At 45.3% G+C, this 24,376-nt stretch overlaps 2 protein-coding genes and 1 long non-coding RNA gene across 3 annotated transcripts in view; 2 read left to right on the forward strand and 1 right to left on the reverse strand.

Annotated features, from left to right (window-relative positions):
• Positions 1 to 21,487, reverse strand: part of LOC128898382 (uncharacterized) — a 42,391-nt gene extending 20,904 nt beyond the window's left edge. The window contains exons 1-4 of the long non-coding RNA XR_008462822.1: positions 21,333 to 21,487; positions 18,471 to 18,586; positions 13,311 to 13,409; positions 5,553 to 5,634 (exon numbers count right to left, since the gene is read on the reverse strand). This is a non-coding gene — a long non-coding RNA (uncharacterized LOC128898382). The remainder of the gene's footprint in view (positions 1 to 5,552; positions 5,635 to 13,310; positions 13,410 to 18,470; positions 18,587 to 21,332) is intronic.
• LOC104304437 (ferritin light chain) lies at positions 12,079 to 16,425 on the forward strand. Its single transcript, XM_009905177.2, has 3 exons — positions 12,079 to 12,361; positions 14,654 to 14,800; positions 15,535 to 16,425. The coding sequence occupies exons 1-3, from the start codon at positions 12,179 to 12,181 to the stop codon at positions 16,036 to 16,038; spliced, it is 834 nt and encodes a 277-aa protein (XP_009903479.2). The 5' UTR covers positions 12,079 to 12,178; the 3' UTR covers positions 16,039 to 16,425.
• Positions 21,488 to 21,881: 394 nt separating the features above from the next.
• Positions 21,882 to 24,376, forward strand: MYOD1 (myogenic differentiation 1). Its single transcript, XM_009905136.2, has 2 exons — positions 21,882 to 22,594; positions 23,926 to 24,376. Exons 1-2 carry the CDS (start codon positions 22,034 to 22,036, stop codon positions 24,022 to 24,024), a joined length of 660 nt encoding a protein of 219 aa, XP_009903438.2. The 5' UTR covers positions 21,882 to 22,033; the 3' UTR covers positions 24,025 to 24,376.

Below are 24,376 nucleotides of genomic sequence, written 5' to 3' on the forward strand. Positions count from 1 at the left end.
GAATTGAACACGTCTTCAGTGCCTTCTAGACATGGCTCTGTAGATGTTTGCTGTTCCTGCTCCACACTCTTGTGATGTCAGTAGATACAGGAGAAGGCACTGCAGCTACCTTCTCTCAGTATCTATTCTCCTCTTTCAGTGGAGAGATGACCAGACAGGGAGCAGATCTGAACCTCCCCCATGCCCCTCTCTTTTCCAAGCAGAGGCCTAATCACACTTGCAGGAAGGGACCACACTAACTGGCAGCTGGTACTGTCAGTCTCCTAGCAGCAGGGCATTAATAACCATTAACAAAATGCTATACAGTTCCAACATGATGTCAGTGGTATTAACCTCTGTCATTCCTGTATCAGCACTGGTGAATGACTGGGTTTAATTTTTTTTTCCTTTAAAACTTACCTTTGAAATAGTCCATGGTGTTAAAGACAACAGTGGCTACTTAGAACAGCACTTGTTTTCCAGTACTGAAAATGAACTACCAGTAGACAGTAGTGACAGTGTAGAGAAAGAGATGAGTTTCTCTCATTTGTACTCTTTCACCAACTTAAAAAAAAAAGAACCAAAGCAAAGCCTTTATACCCTACAGATTTGTGAGCAGCTTTTGGGAGGCAATAAGGATTTGCCACCTATTAGAGAAAGCAGGCACAAGAGATTTGGGAGTTTTCTGGAACTGATAGTTTATGAGAAAATTACTCTGAACTGGTGCATTCTAGCAAAGCTGCTACTTTCAGGAGTATTAAATGTATCTTTTCTCATCCAAACCAGAGCACAAGCAGCTCTTTTTAAATGGTATACGAAAAGTCTCTTACAGTCTTATGGTACCTAGGTATGCATTGCTTCCCAGCTCAAAACAAAAGAAATGCCAACACAGCAAATAGGATCAAGTCCGTAGAGAGAGTTAGTATCATTTATAACTATAATAAAGATAATTGCAAGAATATAGTTTTCCATGTATACAACTACATCTATATTCATTTGTCACCGATAGCAATACCCCTGTCGATTTCACTGTGATGGCCAGGAGTCACTACGCCTTACGATGATCTGAAAGATTGCTGGAGTTCGAGACTGTCCTTTTCAGTTTTATAGTAACAGATTAAGAGGGTCCTGTTTACACTGACCACATACTTTGCTGTTTACTGGCAAACTCCAAGACATAAGGCATGTCTAATCCAAACTCAGGTTAAGTGCAGTTAAACTCTCCTATCTCCTACAATGCTTTAAGACGTCCACATCTTGGTTCTACAAAATAGGATGGAGCCATGACATAGATGTTTGCATGGCAAACTAGTCCTGCCCACCTCTGAGTCTGCACTTATGCCTAACAGCTACCACAGGGAGAGGATGTGCAAGACCAGATGGAATGGGAGTGCTTTGTTTTCCCATGCACTGTATCAGCCACACAATGCTGTTGTTTCTTCAATTTGGGTTCAATGTGCCTGTTCTTTTTACTAAAGCTTCACCTCTCAAAAACACCCCAAAAAGTTCACATGATGTAGACCTTCAAAGGAAAAAGGGACAAGAGGGAAAGAATGCAACTCTCCAGGCTTGTTGCAAACCTTCTGAGAAAGTGTACACACCCTCTACCAGGCTGTGACCCAGCCAGCAGCACCTCAGTGAGAGGCAAATCCACACCCCTGTGGAAATGGCAGAAGACCAATTAATTTAGTCTCATGCCCTTCCTAAGGTAGTGAGAGACAGGGGAGCAACATTTGTACGGATGTACCAGTGTCGTCTTCCTTCTCGGCAGAGCAGAAGAGTGAATTCCACATGCCCCTCCTCCCCTGATCACAGCAATCCACAGAAGGAGGAGGAGAAGGGATTTCCTGCAAAGCCTGCGCCTTTGAGGCAGCAGAAGGGCAAGAGCTCAGTTTTATGACTCTTGGCCCCAAAACAATTTACCATTTACAAATTAATCCTTCTCTGTTCAAGAGCACAAGGCCTGCTAAAGCTCTCATGTCCACTTCTGATTCTTCATTGTCCACACTGAGAGGGAGAAGCCGAAGACCTAATCGGTGTGTAATTCAATCGCTGTCCAGGCCATGTCACAGCACAATGCTCCACTTGTAGTGCCACGGGTTAAGGCAGCCAGCTACTGTTATGCAGCACAGCAGGTGTGAAGAATGTCACTTGGTCTAACTGTATGTTACCACTCTGTCAAGGTCCCTTTCTGACACTACTTTCACTCACCACTTAATGATTGTTTTTCCTACTGGCAGCAAGCTAATTGTCGGCTGTGCTTTCAGTATTTTTGACCCTGAATGGGGAATTTCTGCACATGGCATCATACAAAGTAAAAAAACTATTCTCCAGATCATCAAAACATGGAGGCCTGCTAAAAAGCTCTTTATTTCCTTACTCTTAGTCTAGCAGTTAGTGAGTTATGATTTTACTACAGTCAAAGTGCTTCACTCTGTTGTTTCTCACCAGACAGGACATGGGACATTGCCACACACCTTTCGGGAACAGCTGAAATCCACAAAGCTCCTTGGTACACAATTACATTTAAATTACTGAGAGACAGGTACTTCAAAAAAGTATTATCAATGCCAGGAGTTAAAAATCTCTGGAAAAGAAAATGAAATGTGCTGCCACACTTAAATGCAGACCATGGGCCACTCAGAGTGGTTTGCATTTTAGATATTATTTCAAAAGGAGAAGAAAGCTGCACTTCTATTTTTCATAAGGAAAATAGTGAAGGAAGCTGAGGAAGAGAGGTACAGAGGAAGTCAGCAACACCTGCCTCTCCACTGCTGGTGAAGCAGCAATGGGGGGCGTATCACCCAGCTGCACTACCAGGCAGATGAGGAGACAGGGCAGCTCTTGCTGATAAACCCCGAGCAGCACAAATGAAGTGTAATTTGATGATGGTGGCAAAGACATAGGGCCAGGAACCAGGAGCACATAAGAGGACATCTTCCCTAACACAGATGCACATCACACATTTCTAATAGTCATATGCCATGTGACGTGGCCCAGGGATGTGAACACAGAACCTGCCTAATTCTAATACATATATTTCCTTAACAGTTGTGAGGACTGCATTCCTGTAAGGTTTCTGGTGCTGTTTCCCTAATTCCTTGATTTTCATGTAGAAGCAATACAAATAGGATGAGCATCTGACAAAAGAGCTGCAGTAGGACAGAAGTTTTTGAGGCCTGTACTGTGAGGAGCAGTTTTTCTTCTGCAAGAACAAACATGGACAACCCGAACAATCCAAAATGAAACCATTTCTCTGTCACCACACTGCTCATCTTAAATCAATATATTTGGCTCTCAAGAGTATTTCTATGTAATTCTATACAATGATTTTGGTTACCAATTTCACTTAATCCTGTAAAGGGATGAAATACTTTGTCACATTTTCAATCCTGGGAGGGCAGCGAGGACATGAAGAACGATCCAGTTTCTTAGCACTTGCTACAGCAAAGGTCGTAATTTTCATTGTTCCAAATACGAACTGGCATCTGTATTTAGGATGTTTAACATCTTGCTTAGTGCTGAAGCCAAGCTGCTCATTTTACCCATACTCATCCACTGTCATCATTGACGGCTGATTTCCAAACATGGCTAGACAGCAGTTTACATGGCAGGGGCCACGAGACATTCTTGCATCCTGAATCAGGATTTAGCAATGCCACGTGCCAAGCCTTAGAAGCATGCAGAGCATTTGCAACTGAGCACCTGCGGAAATCCCATTTCCTGACAAAGAGAGACCTCCAATATTCCTGTTTTCCTCCTGCTCTTGTGCCATGCTGTAATAAAATATGGCCTGTATAATCCTTTTATAGCTACACAGAGAAGTGTCCATGCTTAGCAGTTACCCCTCTTTACGGAGGTTCAAAGGGAACTTGGTTGAGCAATCAGCACACATACACAGAATGAAAAGCCTGGCTGATGAGATAGGACCAAAACCACAGACAAGGGGGATTGGCAGGTTATTGGAGAAACTGGAGCATTTGGTAATTTCAGTAAAAAAGAGGACAGAACCCTAAGGAGTGAAATTAAAGTTGGTGTTAATGCTGACAGTGACATATGTGGGCACATGCTTTTAAGACCAGGATAGCTGTCATTGGCAGCCATGTGAATAGTCAGAGAGTGCAGGATTAGACAGAGACTTCTCCTGAGTCAGTAGAAACAGTCCAAGGTGAGTAAATTGAAAGCAAGATAGAAGGGACTTGGAAGGGCTGGTTGTGAGGCCAGCAATGGGAATGACTTTGAACCTCTTAAAGACTCCCATATGACTCCCTGCTCTACAAGACGTTCCCCAGTACTTCCTGATGCAGATCTAGGTTGCCCTTACTCTAAGCTGCTGTATTCCCATTGAAGGCTGTCTTGTCCCCTTCATTCTAACAATGGACTGCTGCTGCTTTACCTCTGACACAGGCTATCTGTGCTGCCTCCTCAAACTCCTGCTGAAGGTTGCTACCTCCCAAACCATCCATATCTCTAGAAGTTCCAATCTTGTTTCCTCATCCTCCATTTTCTCAACGCTGTCCCCTATGGCTCCCTCATAATCCCAGGTTATCTCTCCTTTTGTTTTCTTCCCTTGTTGCTGGCTTTGGCAGTGTGAATGTGGGGCTGAAGCTGTCATACACAGCAGTAAACTGCTCCGTGCCTAACCTCACTCTTGTCAGGATGCTCACTGGAGCTTTAAAACAACAACTCTAAACTCTGAGCTATGAAACACTACCAGCCCTCAGAATTTCTCACACACCATCAGGTACCTCCATCCTATCTCCAGCTGATATTACAGGCTTGGCAGTTTTGAGATCAATCATTTGTCATGGCCCTGTTGGTCTTTAACAGTCCCTCAGCCTCATTTTGTGAACCATCACCCATCAGAGTGCTGTGCAAGCTCAGCACTCACAGAGTGACAGCCACGATTTTCTACTTCCACAAGGAAATGCTACAGAAACTTTTGTCTGGTAAATGTTGGGTATGAAAACCAGGTCTCTGTAGTACACTCCTATTTCTTTCTGTCCTGCTCATCAGCCCTTCCTCTGGGTAGTTCAGGAGACCTACTCCCTCATCTTGGCCATGACAGGGTACATTCAAGCAGCTGCCAGGGCTGGATGAAGCACCTGCTCTGGGCAACAGCAGCTGGAGTTCATTTTGGGTCCAAAGGGCCGAAGCCAAGGCGGCTGACCGCATGTGCACTAATCCAGCATCATCACGAACTTCACCAACAACAGGTGCTTCTTTGAAGAGAGAGGGGAGAAACTATTGGGGGAGGAATCAGAGCTTTATAAAGGACATTATGGGCCAAGTCCTCAGCTGGTACATGCTCAGTTAAAGCATGTACTCTCTTTAAGTTATATGAGCAATGCTCATACACACTAGTAAAAGACTAGTGGACTATGCTCTCTGCTGCTCCTATTCCCTTTTATGTTTTCCTAATGATTTTTTCACCTCCTGTCTTTGCTCTGCACTGATCCCTCAAAATGGAAAAAAAATCTTCCTGTCCCTTGGTTCAGATCAAACAGCTGAAAGTCACAAGCTACATATATCAGAATTCAACATGCTCTTCCACACAGGTAACACAATCTTACCGTTGCCTGACAAGATGTGTCTCTCAGTCCTGCTGGAGTCCAGATTATGAGCATGCATCAACAGGAACGGGGCAATCCCACTCTGAAACAAATCAGACAAAACCCTTTAATAGTCCCTTAAAAGAAGTCTTTCAGCAAAGGCATTGTAAAAATTGCCACACATTTGCTCAGTTCAGTGGTCCACATAGCCCAGTGCACTATTTCATTGTATGGCCACTACAAAATGATGTAAGAGTAGTACAAAAAAATCCTTGCCAGTAACCATTACTGACCAAATTGGCTCCAAGGAAAATTTTCTTCTTACCTCATTTGGCTAGAAGGTGGAAATGACCTAATGCATACAAATCCATTTTTCAAGTCCCTCTTAGAGTATTACTGATAAATGCTTGTATTCACAAAAGCCTCCATATTTTTTCTTTTCCAAGTCCTTCACTCTGAACAATGTCAGATCCTTGCAGTTACTCTAGTGCCTGTTTCTAGAGAACCTGAAGTTCTCTGGAGCCTGAGGGTGGAGCTGGATCCACAAAGGTGGCACTGCTGAGCACTCTGCTCACAAAACATGAGTAAAAGCAGACTTTACAAATTCCTGTCCATCATCAACATAGCATTAGAGGAAAACACAACCTTGCTCCATGCAGCTCACGTGAACCAGTCACAGCCTTCATAACATCATATTCCAAAACTTGCTTTTCTGAACTTCAATTCATGACTTTCTGACACTTAGATTTGTTTAAGTCATCTTGGGACCACATCTCAGGTGGGTTACATTACATAAAGAAGCAAAGCAGAGACAGTTAAAGGAGCAGAGCTGCTGCTGAGAATAGCATAGACAGAAGAAATAGTCTGCAGTCCCTAACAGTCGCTGGCATCTCATCTACAAGTACACACAAGTGTAAATTGTACTGTGTTGGCTGGCCCATCTAGGTAAGTCTCTGAGAATTTTCCTGGACAAACAGTGCAGTACAGGCTAGACAGTACCCTTTCCTCACCAACAAGGAGACATTCACAGAACCACACAGCAAAGTCCAGGGCTAGAAACGTATTCTCAGCTGCTGCACACTCATTGATTCCCTTTGAAGCTTTAACCACAGTTCCAAAATTGGAAAACATCAAAGCATGTATAAACATACAAAGAAGGCAATATTGCACACTTAGGCATCAGGTTTGTCCACATATTTGCTTGAGAGCACCACATGGCAATCACCAGTTTGCACACTTAATACTGAGCAGTATAGATGCATGCATGTTACTGCCCTTCACAGCAAAAGCCATAAAACACCCCTAGCATCTGACAGGCACAGAGCTCTTCCTAACCCTCTGAATCCTCTCTGTGGCTTGCTGTCACTGGGCACATTTCACGCAGGCCAGCTGCACAGGATTTATTCAACCAGTTTTGGAGTATCAAAGCTAACTTTTTTTTTGTCTTCGCCCTAGGCAGGCACTTGGTATGCAGGATTTAAAGCAGAGAACAAAATGTTCTGTGAAATTTGTAAATACTCAGCACAGCAATTTCTAAATTCTAAAAAAGACAGCAACTGGAGCTAGTGGTTTAAAAATGAACAAGTAAAGCACTTCACTGCATCACTGTCAGTAATGCCACTGTGCCCTAAAGACCAGAATAAATAACTTCCCCAAGCCCATCAACTCATGGTTCTGACTGCCTGAAGTGATAGGAGTCGAACACGCTCCAAGTTACACCTCATAATCCCAATGAAATCAGGAGAATGCCCAATACAACAAGTGCTCTACATAAAGATGATGAAATCAAAACCAATTTGTTTGATCCTTGCAAATCAGCACAAAGGACTTTTGCCTGGGACATACTGCCACAGACTGCGATCTAACATCCACCATTGTAAGAATTTTAGAATATATTTAAAGCCATTAAAATGTAATTAGGCAGAAAATCATACAGAATCACAACACACTGTGAAGGATGGGGTATAGGTGGCTGAAAAGCCATGTTTTGAGCAGAAAGCAGCAAGAAAGGGTCATTTGTGACTGGCACTAGAAGAGGAATTACTTCATTGGAATTCAGCATAGCTTTTAAGGTCTACCATGTTTGAGTAAAATTAGCCACTCTGTTTTGTCTGATTCACCATCACTGAACCCATATTAATGCAAAGTTTTAAACAAACACTTAGCTGATGAATGTTCACATTAAAGTTTCAGATAAACAATCTTTTCTTTCTTTTTTTTTTCCTCAAGTAGTTTAATTTAAAAGTTGAAAGGATTATTTTTCAAACAAAAACTGTGAAGAGAGTGCTTTCATTATTTTTTGGCAACTATGAAAGCTGAAACATTTAGAATAATTTCCTTTTCACCTGCAAACCTGTTGCACACCTCTTACCACATTTGTGGCTTTAATTTCTCCTCTCTCAAGCCAAGTAGTACATTTAACTCCCAGGAGCACCTGCACTTCAGCAGCAAGTGTTCTTGGTACTAGCAGGGACTGCTGCTGCTGTAGCATACAGCAGCAAGACTGTGAATGGTTTCTGGGTCTTCACCCCTTGCCTGTAGTTTACTTGCCCAAGTATTACAGAATCACAGAATACATCCCATTGGAAGAGACTTCAAAGCCCATACAGTCCAACCCAGCACTGAAGGGTCAATACTAAACCATGTCCCTAAGCACCAAGTCCACATGCTGCTTAAACACCTCCAGGGATGGTGACCCCACCACTGCCCTGGGCTGACCATTCCAATGTTTGATAACCTTCTCTATGAAGAAGTATTTCCTAGCATCCACCTTCCCTGACACAGCTTGTAACTATTTCCTCTAGTCCTGTCATTTTCTACCAAGGAGAAGTGGCAGACTGCATCTGCTCATGGTCACCTCAAAGAGGTAGGTCTGATGGGCATAGAGTGCACCTACTGAAGTTTCTGCCGCCTGGAAGGCATCACATTACCTGCAGTCACTGATTTCAGATGGCACAGGCTGTACAAAAAAGAAGTACTGCCTTTTTCAACATGTCAAGTCTTATTTTCTCATGTGTGCAAAAGTAAGTACAGATACTTGCCCACAGCTGTGGAAAGGAAGGTAGAGCAGAAAGGCAAGGTATACACATGGGCAGACCTCAGGCAGTTTGGGATTGCATAACCCCCTTATGCAACATGTTGCCTGGGGTGTGCCACACGTTTCCAGAAATTCCACAGAACCTCCCCGAATTTGCTCCAGTGCTGAGACCTGCAGTAAGTGACTGGATTTAGGATATGCCATGGACAGATTGCCAGGATGAGCTGTAGGTTTGCTGGCCTCTATTTTTTTTTTAATGTAGTATGAAATAACAGTTTCAAATCTCAGAGGCTGTTGAACACCTTGACCTTACTCTAACTTACTCCTAAGCATAGCCTCTTTAAAAAAAAAATATCAAACGGGTAGCAGTAGCCAATGCTGGCTGAAATTAGTAGTCCATTTATAGTTTAAGTACATTTACAAGAGAACAAACAGATACTGCTGATGAGGCTGCAGCTTGCTCAGCCTGGCTGCCAGGCCTCTGCAGCCACAAGCCAGAGGCTGCAGCACAGGGCAGCTCTTGTTGCTACCGATGCCAAGCCACACCATAGCTTCCTGAGCACTGGCAGAGGTCTGGCTCTTAAAGACACACATGATCTGCAAAGCCTATTAAGCACACCCAACAATCCTGTAAATACCAGGTGAAAAGACTATGAGAGAACAGCTAATTGCAGGTGAGTTTTCAATATTTGACACCGCATTGGAAATAGTGATACATGTTTAAGAGAAGACAGTAATACATGCTCCCACGTTAGCAGTGGCTGCAGTGGTTTTACCTGCAGCCCTAGCATGAACATGTCTATGCTTCACAGTAACTTATCCAGGGTTCAGAAGCTCCTTAAGGAAGAACTTCATTGTAAAAGAAGAAAGACAAGTCAGCCACATTCTGAGTATCTGTAGTGTGCAGACTCATGTCAAGGAAGCCTATGGAACTTCGTGAACCTCTCCAGACAGAAGTTACATCAGAGGCACAAAATGTTGCAGCTTTATCAGTGTACTGATGCAAACAAAGCAGGAAAGCTGATGAAGACAGAAAAAGACATGGCTGTTTCCAGTACAACCGAAAAACATCTTCAAATACCTCAATTGTCTTTAAATGCTACAGTGAAGGATCTTTTGCAAATTATAAAATATCAATGAGAGGAAGAGAATCTTTGACTCTCTAGGAGTCAATGGAAAGCTGCACTAAGCTTTGAGGTGTCAGAACAGGCACTTCAAACATTACTTCCGAAATAAAATTAATCCAAGTATTTTATGAACCACATTTCACTGTGCTACCTCATTACAGTAAGAGGAATATATATGAAATGTGTAGGTATGGCACTGTGTAGACATTTTCAGAACCTGTTAGTCCCATATATCCTACCTGTTCTGTTAGATACCAATAAGATCAAAACTCAGGCTTCAAAGAAACTAGGCTTTAACTTTTGCTTTCAGGAAATCCTTCTCCTGTATTGCTAAAACATGCTGGTATCACACCACTACAACAAACTGACCTTTCCACTTGCTCAGCGGCATACAGACAACAAGCATTTTCCAGAATGTTCAGCTCACAGCCTAGTCACAGTATTATTGCCACCCCAGGACCATCTGATGACTACTGTTACTGTGAGACAGTTAAAAAAGTTATTTTTCTATCCTAACTTAATTTCAAGCTGCCTTTTTAACTTTATGAGTCATCCAGTGCAGAAAGGCAAAAAACCAACCTCCCTCAGTCCAAATACAACCAGCAAGTGACACCACCTCCTCCTATGTAGTAAGAATCCCCATATTACTTTGTAACAATGGGACTTTTCCACAATACATTTGATTATGGTACAAACAATATGTATTTCCTTTAGCTCTGTGAAGCATAAAGCGAAATAAATTGAGCAGTGTTCTCTATGAGAGCATTCATAATGGAAAATTCATAAACATATGGACATTAAGGACATTTAGAGTCAGTTTTCAGATCAGCTCCCATTTATCATAAGTCACCTTAAGAAATGTCTTTGTGTCTTAGTTCTGTCTCGCTGAAACGGGTAACATAATATTGACTTCCAAGGAAGCAGGTCTCCATGGATCCAGATACAAGCTTCTATGAGCTGATATGCTCAGAGTCACTGTCATGAATGCCCACCTAACTAAACAGAACTATAAACCTTTCCACAGAGGCACTAGCTGACAATGAGAACTTCCAAACCTATTGCTGAACTGTCTTATCAGTGAATATACTGTATTTTTTTAATGTAGGTACCTACTTTAACCATGCAAACATCACAGGTATACTTTACTCACATGCATTTTTACTCAAATACTTAAAATTAGCATATGCTTAAAGGTGGTGGGTCTTATCAACTGAACTTTTCACACTGTTCTACATTTGCTGAAACCTCTAATTTAACTACAGCAAGAATAATAATAATGAAAAAAACTGACAATTACAATAAACAAAGAGGGTTAAACAGCATATGAGATGGAGGCACTGAACTAGAAGTACCAAAGTTTCTCATGAGCAGTTTTCTCAGAGCTTTAGGTGACTACTCTCAGATGATTTGTGCTCTATTCTAGATAGTCAGATCCAATAACAATTAAAACATGCAACGGAATAATGATCCTGCCGTTAGCACCCTGGGTTTGTCAGGGATTGGGATCATTTGCTAGAAATACATTCCACAGAACATTAAGCTTACTAAACAGGAAGCAAACGAACAGAAAATTATCAAATTTGAAGAATGTTGAGATTACTCATATTTCCACTCCACTGGCTTGACTGTATTAACGGCACATACATGCTCAAGCAGTAACATGTAGAGCTCCATCCAAACGGTAAAGAAGCTTTACAGCCAGAACCCTGTATTTTGAAGTTACTGTGCAAATCAAGGAGTTACTGTGCCAGCCAAGGATTATTAGTTAATAAAACACTGAAGACAGTTTCACCTGCCTAGATAGGACCAGCTTGACACAAACATTTTCACTGATGAAGCAAAAAAGATAAAAGACTTAGCCTGTAGCCAAGACACATACAGACACACTGTTAAATCCCCAGGATATTTTGACAGATCGCTCCTTCCCCAACACCGTCTCTGTCTACAAGCTACTATCAGCTGCTCCAGTCTCGACTCCGCCACACTGTGCTTTTGCACGTCGCTCGCTCGCTACTAAAAGAAGGTATTTAAGAGTGGGCGTCCCTGGCGACCGTCCCTCACATGAGCTGTACAAACACCGAGGTACCGGGCAGCCCTTTCCGCACTGCCAACCGACGGCAGGCCGAGAGCACAGGAGACGTGCGCGGGGACCGAGGTGCCGCACCGTTCCTTGGGCTCTCTCGGCCCGCTCGGCACCTGCCGGCCCGCGCAGCGCCGGCTACTCGCGGCGCAGGCCGGGCTACGGCCGAGATGACCGAACGGGACGAGACTCCTCAAGCCTCGCCGCGCCAGCCCACGGGCACGCAGGAAATGGCGGCGCCCGCCCAGCCGCCGCGGCCCCCCCCGTCCCGCGGCGAGGGCGGGCGGCCATAAGCAGCTCCCGCCGTAGCGGGCCGGGACAGAGGCGGGGCGGGAAGCGCGGCAAGGTGTGTCCCAGGTGCCGGCTTATATCAGGCGGCGCGGCGGGGCGGCGGCCCGGCCCAATGGCGGCGCCCGCCACGGCCGAGCCGCGCTCTAAGCGGCCCCGCGTAACGCTGCCTGGCTGCCCGGCGCATCGCCAGCTGCCCGGCAGCCGAGTGCGGCAGAATTTCCCGCCCGCCGTGGAGGAAGGCCTCTGCGGCGTCACTGGCGCCCTGCTGGAGCTCGCCTATTGCCTGCAGGCGCTGGTAAGGCGACGGGCCGGGACTGGGTGCTGGGGAGGACGGAGAAGCGTTCGAGGGAGCGGCGTGGGTCCCTTCTCGCTCTGGCTGAGCACCGGGATAAAGAGAACCTGGGGCAGGTCCTGCCGCGCGCTCGGTGGTTGAGGTGGGTTCTAGAGCCAGGCAGACGTGAAGAGCAGTGCCCACCCCTGTTACCTGCCCCAGTGGAATTTGCGGGCTCGCTTTGCGCCCGGACCCCGCAGCACAGCAGCTGCCTGTCAGCTCCGGCTCTGCACTGCTGCCTGTGCATTTATACCTGGCTGGCTGGGATATAGCTAAAAAAGCATCAATGAAGGTCGGGAACAAGCAAATGATTAATCGGGCACTTGAGTATTTCGGGTAATTCACAGAGACCTATGCCTTTGGAAGGAGGGTCAGGAACAGGGAATGCTAACAGCTTTGGAGTGCAACTCTCTTGTGTTTTTTTTCCTGCCGAACTCTGGCACCTGAAGTAGCTGTGTGCGGTTAACTAGTGAAATAGCTGTTTGTAAACATTGCTGTTGGTTTATGGTTCTTTGCTCAACAGGGAGGAAATTTGGACATGGATCACATGTAACACGTGCCAAAATTGTCTCTGGCTACATACCAAGTTTTAAGCCAACATAAATTTTAAGAGCCATTAAAAAAAACCACAAAATGATCAATGCCATCCCCTCTGATGTCAGGTATCCACTGAGAAACAACACCAGCTATATTCAATATATCCCCAAGATCCTTTGGTTTAGCTTGGTGTCAGGTCCACTAAAAAGTTAAGTATGCAGCAAAACAACTACTTTTTAAAGCACATGGATTAAGATCACCCTAGTGATTGACTGTTGGGCAGGATGGAGAAAGCTCAGTTAGAAATTGACTGTGGAAAATCCAACTTAGAAATGTGAGTATCTTAAATAGTTGATGACTGACATAAAAGATTTACCTTCAGAGTTAGGCAGGTGTGGTATCTTGTGCTCTGTTTGAAGTCATGCAGCACACTTGTACCGAGGAGCTGGTTATAGAACACTGAATCTTGACTCTTCTGTCAACAGAAACATGAATGAATTACTTCAGGAAAAGGATTATGCAAATACTGCAATGAATGTTCTTAATAAAACATTTCAGCACGCACTTCCTCTTGAATGGCTTATGGTCACGCATGTGCCACAGATCTTGGGCATCCCAGGATGGCCATAAAAATACAAGAGAAAAACAAGCCTGTAGTATGTGTGCAACTTTTCTACATTTCTCCTAAGCAAACATCATAGATGAAACACAAGCGTCTGGAGTTTAAGCAGGGTAATAGACGAAAGTGAGTCCTTACCCATCCTAGGCAGGCTGCAGGCTAACAGCTTTGTATGTGTACTCCAGTCCAGAGTACACCCAAGAGGCAAAATCTTTGCTGCATTCCATACGGGAATCAGCAGCAAGTTGCTGTAGCTCTCTCAGTTTGATTCTTGGCATATTCCCAGCTGCTCTCTCTCATCTTCCCCAGCATTGAAGCCATGCAGTGCCAATGCTGAAAGCAGTATCACCTTGTGGCTTGCCTTCACTACCTGTCATTTACTACATTCTCTTTGTGGGACAGCAATACCATTGATAAAACCCTTCTAATGAAGGAGCTGAGAGATCTATTCTATTAACATAATTAAATGTTGTAGTGGTTGAAGCTGTCACTTCCCTGTACCGAACAGAACAAGGCCTGCAGTGGGTTTAGGCATGTAATACTTCTGAAGTACTCCCAGGCGTGAACTATGTACAGGATAAAAGCTGTAGACAGTATTATTATTTTGAAATAATTTTAATCCATAATGAAGTTGCTAAATAGATGCTAACTTATGCTTGTTCTCTTTTTGACATTTGCCTCATTTTTCTCATGCCTCTGAAAGCTAACTTTTGCTGGAATGCTGACCTGAAGGGATAAATCTTACATTTCCTGTGCTCTGATTGCATTTAAAACCAAAACAAAACATCCCAAAGCAAGCACATACACACACATTAGTAAGAGATTCTGAGTATCTCATTGCTACTGAGGCACCATCAATACTACAGTTAACTTGTCCAGTACTGAAGGACAAAAGGGTTCTAGTACAAGTAGAGCCATTTTTCCTTCAAGACTGTAGTTACTTCATTTATTGTAGAAATTTAGATTAAGGTCTTCAAAGTGATTGTGTTGGTAGAACACCTTCTATTGGAAGGGTCTCCCAAGTTCTGTTAAAGCCAGGTTCTGCTGTGAGTGAGTCTTATCTCCAGCCAATCTTAACACTCATCTTTCTGTGTGCTTAGGGTGAATATTTTGATCAGTCACATGTGGCTCTACCAAATGTTTCAAAGTTCTTCTTGCATCAAGCTCTGGAAGAGAGGAAAGCTGCAGAGGCTTTGATGAAGTATCAGCAAGAAAGAGGTGGCCATTACTGCTCTAAAACCATCCAGGTGGGTAGTAGACAACAAGCTTTCTAAATATTCTGACTCAGAGAAGACCTTACAAGCAGCCTTCCAGAACTTAAAAGGGGACCTATAGCAAAGACGATGGGGAGGCATTCTGTATCAGAGTATAGTAACAGGATAAATCACAGAATGCCAGGTTGGAAGGGACACCAAGGATCATCTGGTCCAACCTTGCTAGGTGGTAGTGTAAGTTGAAATGAGCTAGCCCAGCACCTGTCAACTGAAAGAGGGTAAATTTAGATTAGCTATTAGGAAGAAAGTCTTTACAGTGAGGGAGTGGGGACACTGGAATGGGCTGCCCAGACAAGCTGTGGATCTGCTGTCCCTAGAAGTGTTCAAAGGCCAGGCTGGATGGGACCTTGAGCAACCTGGCCTAGTGGAAGGTGTCCCTGCCCATGGCAGGGGGTTTGGAACTAGATGATCTCTTAAGGTCCCTTGTAACAAAAACCATTCTATGATAGAGCTTCCTGGATTAAAAACACTCCTCAGGCATAGCTGCTGCTGTCAATTTCTGTTCCTTGATGAAGTGCTTGGGTTCTGCCACTTCTGTATGTTTACAGCTGATTCACCTCTGTAAAAAAAACAGGTGCTACAAACTAGGAGTTGAAAAATCCTAGCTCATCTCATTCAGAGCACAAGGTAAGTTGCAGGAAGCCATCAATGACTACAGTAAAACGAGCTGCTGTTCTGAACAAATGCTATTCTGTCTTTGCTTTTAGAAACCAAACTCTGAGTATGCAGTCGGTCTGATGAAAGCCCTGGAATTAGCAATGCTGAAGTGGAAAACAACAGTCCGGTATTTTGAAGAGCTTTATGCCCTGAGTATTGAAAATGCAGACCCTCACAGTGCAAGCACTATCAAGAAACAGTTTATTGAGCCCAAAATCCGGAAGATCAAGCTAATGGGAGATCTACTGACCAATGCTCGCAGGCTTGACTGCTCCCAAGATGGCAGAAACAGTCTTGGGGATTACTTTATGGATCGGTTGCAGAAAGAGTTCAGAACAGGCATAGAGCCAGAGTCAAGCAAGCACTGCAGCCCCTGCCAGCCTCTAGAGCAGTGTACAGGAGCCACAGAGGGTCTGAAACGACCTCAGAGAGAATCTTGCCAGCACAGAAATGGCATAGGGCCAATATATGCAACCATACACTGCACTACCACGCTGCCACAGTGCAATGATGGGACAGGAGCAAAAGTGAAGCAGGGAAGGGAGGGCCTTTAATGCTGTGGCTGTTGCAGCGGAACAGGGCAGCACCTAGGGCAGACCTGTATGGAGTGGGGATGTGAGACAAGCTCAGGAGATGTGGTGCTGTATCACTCCTGCTTTACACCCTGTCCCCTCATCCTCCAAGTCATTCCTACTCAGAATCTAGCCCATACCATTATTTTAAATGATAGCAAGATTGCTAATTACCTAGATTGTCAGCATTGGTCGCACTTTTATCTATGCAGTTCTTCTGAGAAGCTAAAAACTTTTAAGACTCTTCTGTCTTAATGAATTAGTACAAATTATTTTTAACTGTATACATAATGTTTAATACAAAAATCAACCCACACAACTTTAGTACAAGGAAACTTCTATGTGGCAGAAAATCTAAAGCTTAGTTTTATATTACTAAGTATTTTGTATTACTAATAGTTTTTTTACATTATTAACATGGATACTAACATAATGAACTTTGGAAAAAGTACTTATTTTAAAGGGTTTTTTGGTCTTATTTCTATCATAGTAGCAATTTAAGTAATCTAATTACTTATCACCCAGATTATTTGTTGTGGTATACTTTTCCAAGATGAAGGATGCAAACATTATTCAGCAATGGGAATAAGACATGGTGCTGGGTTTTTTCCCCCCAGTTCTTTGCCTAGTTGGCTTTTTTCATCTTCAGAAAATAGATGAGAGATAAATTGGGGGTTCTTATTGGGTATGATCCTTATGGGTTCTAATGTGTATTTTCCAAGTGTCACTGAAGACACTAGCTTGAGAGTTCTGTTCAGATTTAACCTTGGATGGCTGCTTCAATTACCATACAGAGCTCTATTTAATTATCTCACAGAGCTCTAAATTACCGTATCAACTCTATACTAGTGCTATTTCTTGTATTCCCTGTCCTGGTCCTCAGAGGAGTAAGACCCCAGGAAAAATCATAGAATCACAGAACTGTTTTGGTTGAAAAGGACTTCTAAGATAGAGTCCAACCGTCAAAAATGCAGCACTTAACTAGATTTGCATCATAGAGAGTGGCCATGCATTAATTTTACATTTTAATTAGAGCCATGTTCAGTTAGGGGGGCTGTTAGCACTGCCACACCTACAGCCTTTAGCTAGCTTGCTTACAGTTCAGAGGTGTCCAATTTCTTCCATTCATCTCCTACAGGAATGCCTTTTCCTGTATGCTGGATATCAAGGTCTACCAAGGGCACTTGAGAAGAGCAACTGGCTAGATCAGCTACCTGCATATATCTAAAGGGGTTTGTTATCATTTATGCAATTAGGGTTTGCTTAATTGAAAGATCCTTGCACTTATGTAATACAGTAAGCAATATTCCTATTGTGCTTGAAAATAAATTCTTTTCAATGTTAAAACTGGCATTTTGTATTCATAAATTCACCACACAGGCCTGCTAGTATCTTTCTCCAAGATATTTTGCACATGTATACAAAACTGCACTAGTATTTTTCTACTACTAAGAAAGCTGTACAAAATGGAAGAGTAGAACACAGAAGGAAAGCAAATGTCAGAAAACTGCATTAAGGTAAAAACGCTTCACAATAAATCCTTTTCAGTAAACTGACTTTCAGACACAGCTGTGGTCAAGTAGCCATTTCTGCAATGTTGCCTTAGCCCACCTGCTTTCTCTTGAGGTTAACACAAGACAATTACAATTCAGGTGCTTTCCCAATCTTTCTATTAATAGGATTCAACCTTGTGGGGGGATCACTTTAAAACAACCCCCTGTATTCATCTGTAAAAATACCATTGCATACTAGAAGAATGGCTTGAAGCACTTGTAGAAGTGTGCTCTATTTGCCTATGCTGAGATGGCTGCTCTCTAATACAGCTGTAGTTTAAAAGATATTTCCATCTGGGCTAGATTCCATCACCCATCCCCATGCTGAGCATACCTTATTCAACAATTAGTTCCACTGACTGCAGCTCAACATGAGTAAGAACAAAGGAATCTATCCCTCTCAGTATTAAAATACAGCTCATCAAGTATGAACAGAGGAAAGCTACTAACTCAAACTAGTGCCATATATACCACTCCAAATGCTACTGGTAATGTTTAACTTCCTTCTACAAGTCCTCTCCTTTAAGAGTTGGTGACCTTCTAAAATATAGGTACAGCCTCCTCCAGAGATTCCAGAACTTAAACTGTTTTTCACCTTCAATGAATTCCAACATAAGCCCAACATTTAAATTTCTCAAAGTGAGACTTACTTGTCTGTTCCTTTTCCCTGAAACACTGTCATGTTTGTTTCTCAGAGGCCAAATGTAGCTACACAATCTCAGATTTTAGGTCTCTCTCTCCCTTTTCCAAATCACTTTCTTTGCCCTTTGCCTGAAGGGACAACACTGATAATTCTAGATAAACTCACAATCAGCTATTTTCCCTGTCTGTCCTCTGAAAAAGAAGAAATCAATTGGTTACCGTACAGATCAAGCTGCACTCGACCACATGCTGTTGCTGCTGAGAGGGCACACCTGCTTCTGAGCGCAGGAAGCGCAGTCTGCCTCTGCCCTTCCAGCTTCCTTTTCAGCCACACCCTGTTAAAAAAAAAAGATGGAAGGATGAAGATGGAACAGGTGCAAGGGCAACAACACTTACAGAAACTTTACAAATTCTCTTTCTCTTCTGAATCCTTGTTCATACACATACACTCTTAGCTGTACTTCCAAAGAAACATCCAAACCCCACTATGGGGCAGCACAGAATAGCTGTAGCAGCACCAGTACACCTTAAGTACAGCATCGAAACTGGAAGCTCTGGAGAGAGACAATCTTTACTGAAATTAGGAGTTACAGCACAGAGGCTTCCATACAGGTGTTAACAATGATGTCCTGCTAAATGCTAACCATAAGCACCACCTGCAGTTGGAGAGAAAGGGCCCTTGCTGCTGCTGACTCTCAGAGTGAGGCATTCACATGAAGTCTCCAGGTGGAGATCCTCTCCCTCCCTCACCCTCTCCACTATTCCACACACAAAACTGAGAATTGCACCTCAGGATGTATTCCTTGCAAGCACTTATTTTCAGGGCTTGACTGTACAAGGCAAACCTTGGGAATCATACTGGAAAAAGAATGCTAGTTCTGGCAGCAGCAGCAGGGAAGGAGTCCTCAAGGGCACCTTCACTAGAAGATCTCTCTGAGCAGAATTCATCACCTGGTCAGGGCCTTCTGACTTTTTCTCTGAAGTGCATTCAAGGGCAATTACTAGCAACCTCCTTGTATTGCTTAAGTCCCAACACGTGTTACCACTGTGCCCGAGCTAACCACTTTGTGTCCAAGTCACAAACTGCCCTTTCCTGGGGTTACATATAGCCTTGACACACACAGTGGCAGAACACACTACAACACTGGCTCAGTATGAGGTAAAATTATCTTTCCCATAAATTGATGATCTGGAGAGAGGTTAAATGTCTTAAGTGGGCCCCACAGCCAAAACCAAGCCTTGATAACCCAATTTACATGTTCAATAATTACAGCACACAACTACCTCTTATACTCATTATGTTACCGTATGTCTAGCACTACTTTGAATAGAAATTATTGCTACTTTTTTAACTGTTCCAAAAGATATTTTTTAAAAAAATCTGTTCACTTCTGGATCCAAGAGCCTCTGTAATAATGGTGAAGTGTTTCTACAAGTTTGCTACTCTGCCTTTCAGAAACAGCTGGGAGATACACTTCTAAATGTGTAAGGGTGGTCAATAGCTGATCTCCTTGGGGCATATTGCTTTTCAGCATTGCACACAGTAAAAGAAAGAACCTGTACAGAGTTCAAAACATCCAGGTTTTTCTTAAAAATTTCATCTTTTGGGGGATAATGAGAGATTGTGATTAACAGTCTTTTGTACTTGAAGGCATTTTAAGTAGAAAATGGGGACTGCACATTAGGCATTTTTGCAAAAACTAGATCATATAACAACAAAAGAAGCTACCATCACTGCAGCCCCTCTCAGCTATAGGCAGGCCCAGAGACACAGGGCTTGAGGACTAGGTCATTGATGGATGTGTTTTACCTTTCCAGATTCTCCCTGTCAGCCCTTTGCCCTACTGAAGACAAAGCTTTGCTTTACTCATTTTAGTTCATGGTACATTAAAAATACCCATAACTATTTTAATCATGAACTCAAAGACATCATAGCCAAATTGCTGGAGTGTTTCTGTATCACCAAAGGCACTTTTTCCTATCAAATGATATTCCAAAGCAGAGTAAAAATGTGTGAGCCCTTGAGAGAAGCTACCAAAACGCATCCCATTTCTCCAAGTCCAAATCACCACTGTTACCTGAAATACCAAGCTCTTGTTGCACAAGCAATCCAGCTGCAGTGCAATTACATGTGCAGCACGTTACTTCACCAGGTGAAGTTCATCTCTTCAAATATTTCAGAATAAAGGTAAAGAGAGTTGATTTGGTAGAGCAACGAGAAATGGCTCACATTGTGCCTCACATGAAGAGTAATTTGCTGAAGCGATAGCTGACCATAACTCAGGCTTCAACTCTCCAGTACATCATTACCACACCATTACTAAACTGTTGCTTTACTGCAGGAACCAAATACTTTTGTGATAAACCTGGCTGCTGCTCGCTCAGGCACTAGTCGGGTGTCTTGGCTGTCCCAGACCTTGTCCTCTCACACAACTACTTTTTGCTCTGAGTCAAAAGTTTCAGTAACTGCTCTTGACTCCTGATCTGGAAACATCTTCGGTATGGATTTCTGACCTCTACCTGGGTCCGCCGTAGACTGACACACCCCGACTCCTGAGAAAAGGGCTAACGCACTCCAGCGCGCCTCAGACGACTATGTTTTTTCTCTGGGAAATTTCTTCCCCAGGCGAGAGCAAAGAGCAATGGCTCCAGAGTAACGGCTCCCCTGCACGGACCTGCTCCCTCCCTTCACTGCCCCGGCGACCTGGCAGGAGTCACGTCCCCGATACCCGCCCAGCCCGCAGCCGCCAGTCTCGGCGCAGAGGTGACTGAGGGAACCCTCGGCCTAGGCGGCGGACCTCGGTGGCCCGCGGTCCCCCTCTAGAGGCCGCCATGTCACGACACCACCCGCGCCGAGCGCAGCGCCACCAGGCGTCCGCACTCAACATGGCGGGCGCCCCGCCGGCTCCCTCGTCAGCGACCTCTCCGTCCAGTCGGTCCCCTCGCACCCGTTGCCCCAGAGATACGGGCATGGTCCTGGCTCTCCACAGTGTCCCCGGGTCCTGCGCGACCGGGCTCCGGCCATAGTACGGAGGTGCCGCCCGCACTGTCCGCCCTCACGAACTCCCCCGGAGTAGTTACCCTGTGGCCACAGAGCCGCACAGCAGCGGCCGGCGCGGAGAAACCCGTCCCGGGACTGGGGCTTTCTTCCCTGAAGGATGCAGCCGAGCCGCAGCCCCGCCGGCCACCGGCGGGACGCGCAGGGAAACGCGCCGCTGCCGACGAGAGCGCGGCCTCGCCGGGGCGCGCGGGAGTACGGCGGAGCACCGCTGTCCCCACGGGCACCTCCGGGCATCGGGGAGCCTCGCCGTCCCTGACAGGCTGGGCAGGGCGCGCTGCACAAGGCGGGGAAAAAAAAGGGAACTATTAGAAAAGCCGTTGTGCCGCGCGCGCCGGCAGCGGCTGCCGCCAGCTCCGCACCCGCACCAGCGCCCCAAACACCGCCCCGACGGCTCCCGCGCCCCGCCGCCCCCCCGCTGCCCCGAGGGCTCCGGCGGCCGTGGCCCCCTCCCCGCCCCGCGGCGCCCCGCCCCGTCCCGACCCACCGTGGGGGGGCGGCTCCGGCATAAATATGGCCCCGAGTGGCACTCTCGGACCGGCGCGGCTTGGGAGGGGGTCGGTGGGTGCCAGTGCTCGTGGCCTCGGCTAGGAGAGTGTGAGGCCTCCGCTCAGTACACCCGCCCCTCCACAGGCAGCCGCTGAACATCCCGATCGAAGCCCCCTCTCTTTTGAACCTCTCGCTCGTCCCCTCTGGCCCAGCCACTGTCTCCTCCACCGCTCCCATGGACTTACTGGGCCCCATGGAGATGACGGAGGGCTCCCTCTGCTCCTTCACAGCTGCTGATGACTTTTACGATGACCCATGCTTCAACACGTCAGACATGCACTTCTTCGAGGACCTGGACCCCCGGCTGGTGCACGTGGGGGGCCTGCTGAAGCCCGAGGAGCACTCGCACCACCACGGGCACCACCATGGGCACCCGCACGAGGAGGAGCACGTTCGAGCACCCAGTGGGCACCACCAGGCCGGCCGCTGCCTGCTGTGGGCCTGCAAGGCTTGCAAGAGGAAGACGACCAACGCCGACCGCCGCAAGGCTGCCACCATGAGGGAGCGGCGGCGGCTCAGCAAGGTCAATGAAGCCTTTGAGACCCTCAAGCGCTGCACCTCCACCAACCCCAACCAGCGCCTGCCCAAGGTGGAGATCCTGCGCAACGCCATCCGCTACATCGAGAGCCTGCAGGCACTGCTGCGGGAGCAGGAGGACGCTTACTACCCAGTGCTGGAGCACTACAGTGGGGAATCGGATGCCTCCAGCCCTCGTTCCAACTGCTCTGATGGCATGGTGAGTGCCCCAGGGAGGACACGCTGCCACTGAAGCGCCTCAGACACTGCCAGTCTCCTCCTGTTTTACCTATAGTATCTGCTTCCCATAACTCCCCAGGCAGAAGACAGAGTTCTCTCTTGTGTCTTGAGCTCCAGCAGTGAAGGGAGGTGGGGTCCCCACGGGCCAGGATCTCTGTGAAAAAAAAGAAAAATCTCTTTACACGCTTTTTTCGCCCCTATGGTGAGAAGTTAGGCAGAGCCAGGGGAGCTGTGGGGGCACTTTCAGAAGCTGCCTGGGATAGGTACCTGGGGACATGGTGAGATCTGAATCCTACCTGTGCTGCCATAGCTCCTGGGGGATCTCGTTTCCAACTTCAGCGTCATTACCATTTAATCCTCTAAGGACAGCACGCTGGAAGGCCTCCCTTGGTCATGGTAGTTACAGGGAGCAGATAAGAAAAGACTTCGGGGTTTTTTTGCTATTCATGATGGTAACAGGAGGAAGTTCTAACAGGAATAGTTTTCCTTGACCCTTAAGAAAATGTTTCTCCATTCTCCTCACACTTAATCCCCTCTGTAGACATTTACCAGCAATAGGAAAGAAACCCCACGGCTTTATGTCCTCTTTGTTATGGGGAGGAGAGAAGAAGGTTGGGTGCTAGAGAGGGTGACATCACCACATCTTTTCACAGGGACTATAGGTTTGGACTCTGGTCTGAATGCCAGAAATTGAATTCATCGCTCTGGGGTGATCCTGCCAGAGTGGTGAGTTGAATATGTGGTTATGAGATAGCTAGCAGATTGGGGAGAAGATTTCCACAAATGACCCCTCCTCAAAGTACAGCCCTTTCCTTTTGTTAGAAAGTCATTTTATTGTGGATAAAGTGTTGGAAACAAATATATTGGTCAGTGTTTGGACTTTTTCTGTACAAAATGGAAATGGGAAGAGAAACTAAAGGAAGTAGAAGCTTTTAAAGAGAAACTCATGTTTGGAAAAATCTTCCAAAATCAGACCAAAAAAAGGCTTGTTACTATCTTGATCTCCTTGCTGTAAGCTGAAGATAATAGGTCACTATCTCATCAGAATGCTGGAACTCTTGTCTCAGCTACAGAATTTGATATGACAATAATGGTAAGTTTCCTTTGGAACAGCTGTGCCACAGAAAATATTCTGGGTTGAGTCCCATTCTAGCCAAGTTAAGTTCTGCCTTTTTCAGAGAAACTAAAACTCAGTGGCATTTCAGCCATGGAATGATGACACAGACAGAAATATGAAATTGGGTGGTTCGTGGGATTTCAGTAAATGCTGTCCTCAGCCAGTGACTTCACTCAGATTGCTCTCCTTTCCAGATGGAGTACAGCAGGCCACCTTGCAGCTCTCGCAGAAGGAACAGCTACGACAGCAGCTACTACACAGAATCGCCAACTGGTGAGTATGTGCCATACTAGCCCTGTGAAACCTGGAGATGGAGGCTGTCAAGCTTCCACATGCCTTCTCTGTCCCCTGTTATTAAGCTGGCCCCGGGCTGGGCTGGAAGAGGAACCTGCCTTTTCAGCCAGCAAGCTGTGGATGCTAGTAGGAGCAGTGGATTTCCTCTATATGTACTTGCAAATTCAGGCATATGTTACAGCTGCAGTTCCTATTTTGCAAACATAACATCTGGATAAAAATACATTCCTCTCTTTAACTAATTTCTAGTGTTTTGCATGAAGACTCTTCTAACTCTATCCAAACCGGAGAAATTGTTGACTGTTTTCAAATCCTCCATTCCCTTTCTATGGACTGAAGTGAAGGCCTGGA

Source organism: Dryobates pubescens, chromosome 22 (assembly GCF_014839835.1).
Source record: "Dryobates pubescens isolate bDryPub1 chromosome 22, bDryPub1.pri, whole genome shotgun sequence".
NCBI classification, from domain to species: domain Eukaryota; kingdom Metazoa; phylum Chordata; class Aves; order Piciformes; family Picidae; genus Dryobates; species Dryobates pubescens.

Bases quoted from the DNA above. Each gene is read 5' to 3' on its own strand.
- LOC104304437 (XM_009905177.2), top strand. From the start codon at position 12,179: ATGGCGGCGCCCGCCACGGCCGAGCCGCGCTCTAAGCGGCCCCGCGTA. The intron at 12,362-14,653 runs GTAAGGCGACGG...CTGTGTGCTTAG, and splicing joins CCTATTGCCTGCAGGCGCTG to GGTGAATATTTTGATCAGTC. The intron at 14,801-15,534 runs GTGGGTAGTAGA...CTTTGCTTTTAG, and splicing joins ACTGCTCTAAAACCATCCAG to AAACCAAACTCTGAGTATGC.
- MYOD1 (XM_009905136.2), top strand. From the start codon at position 22,034: ATGGACTTACTGGGCCCCATGGAGATGACGGAGGGCTCCCTCTGCTCC. The intron at 22,595-23,925 runs GTGAGTGCCCCA...TCTCCTTTCCAG, and splicing joins CCAACTGCTCTGATGGCATG to ATGGAGTACAGCAGGCCACC.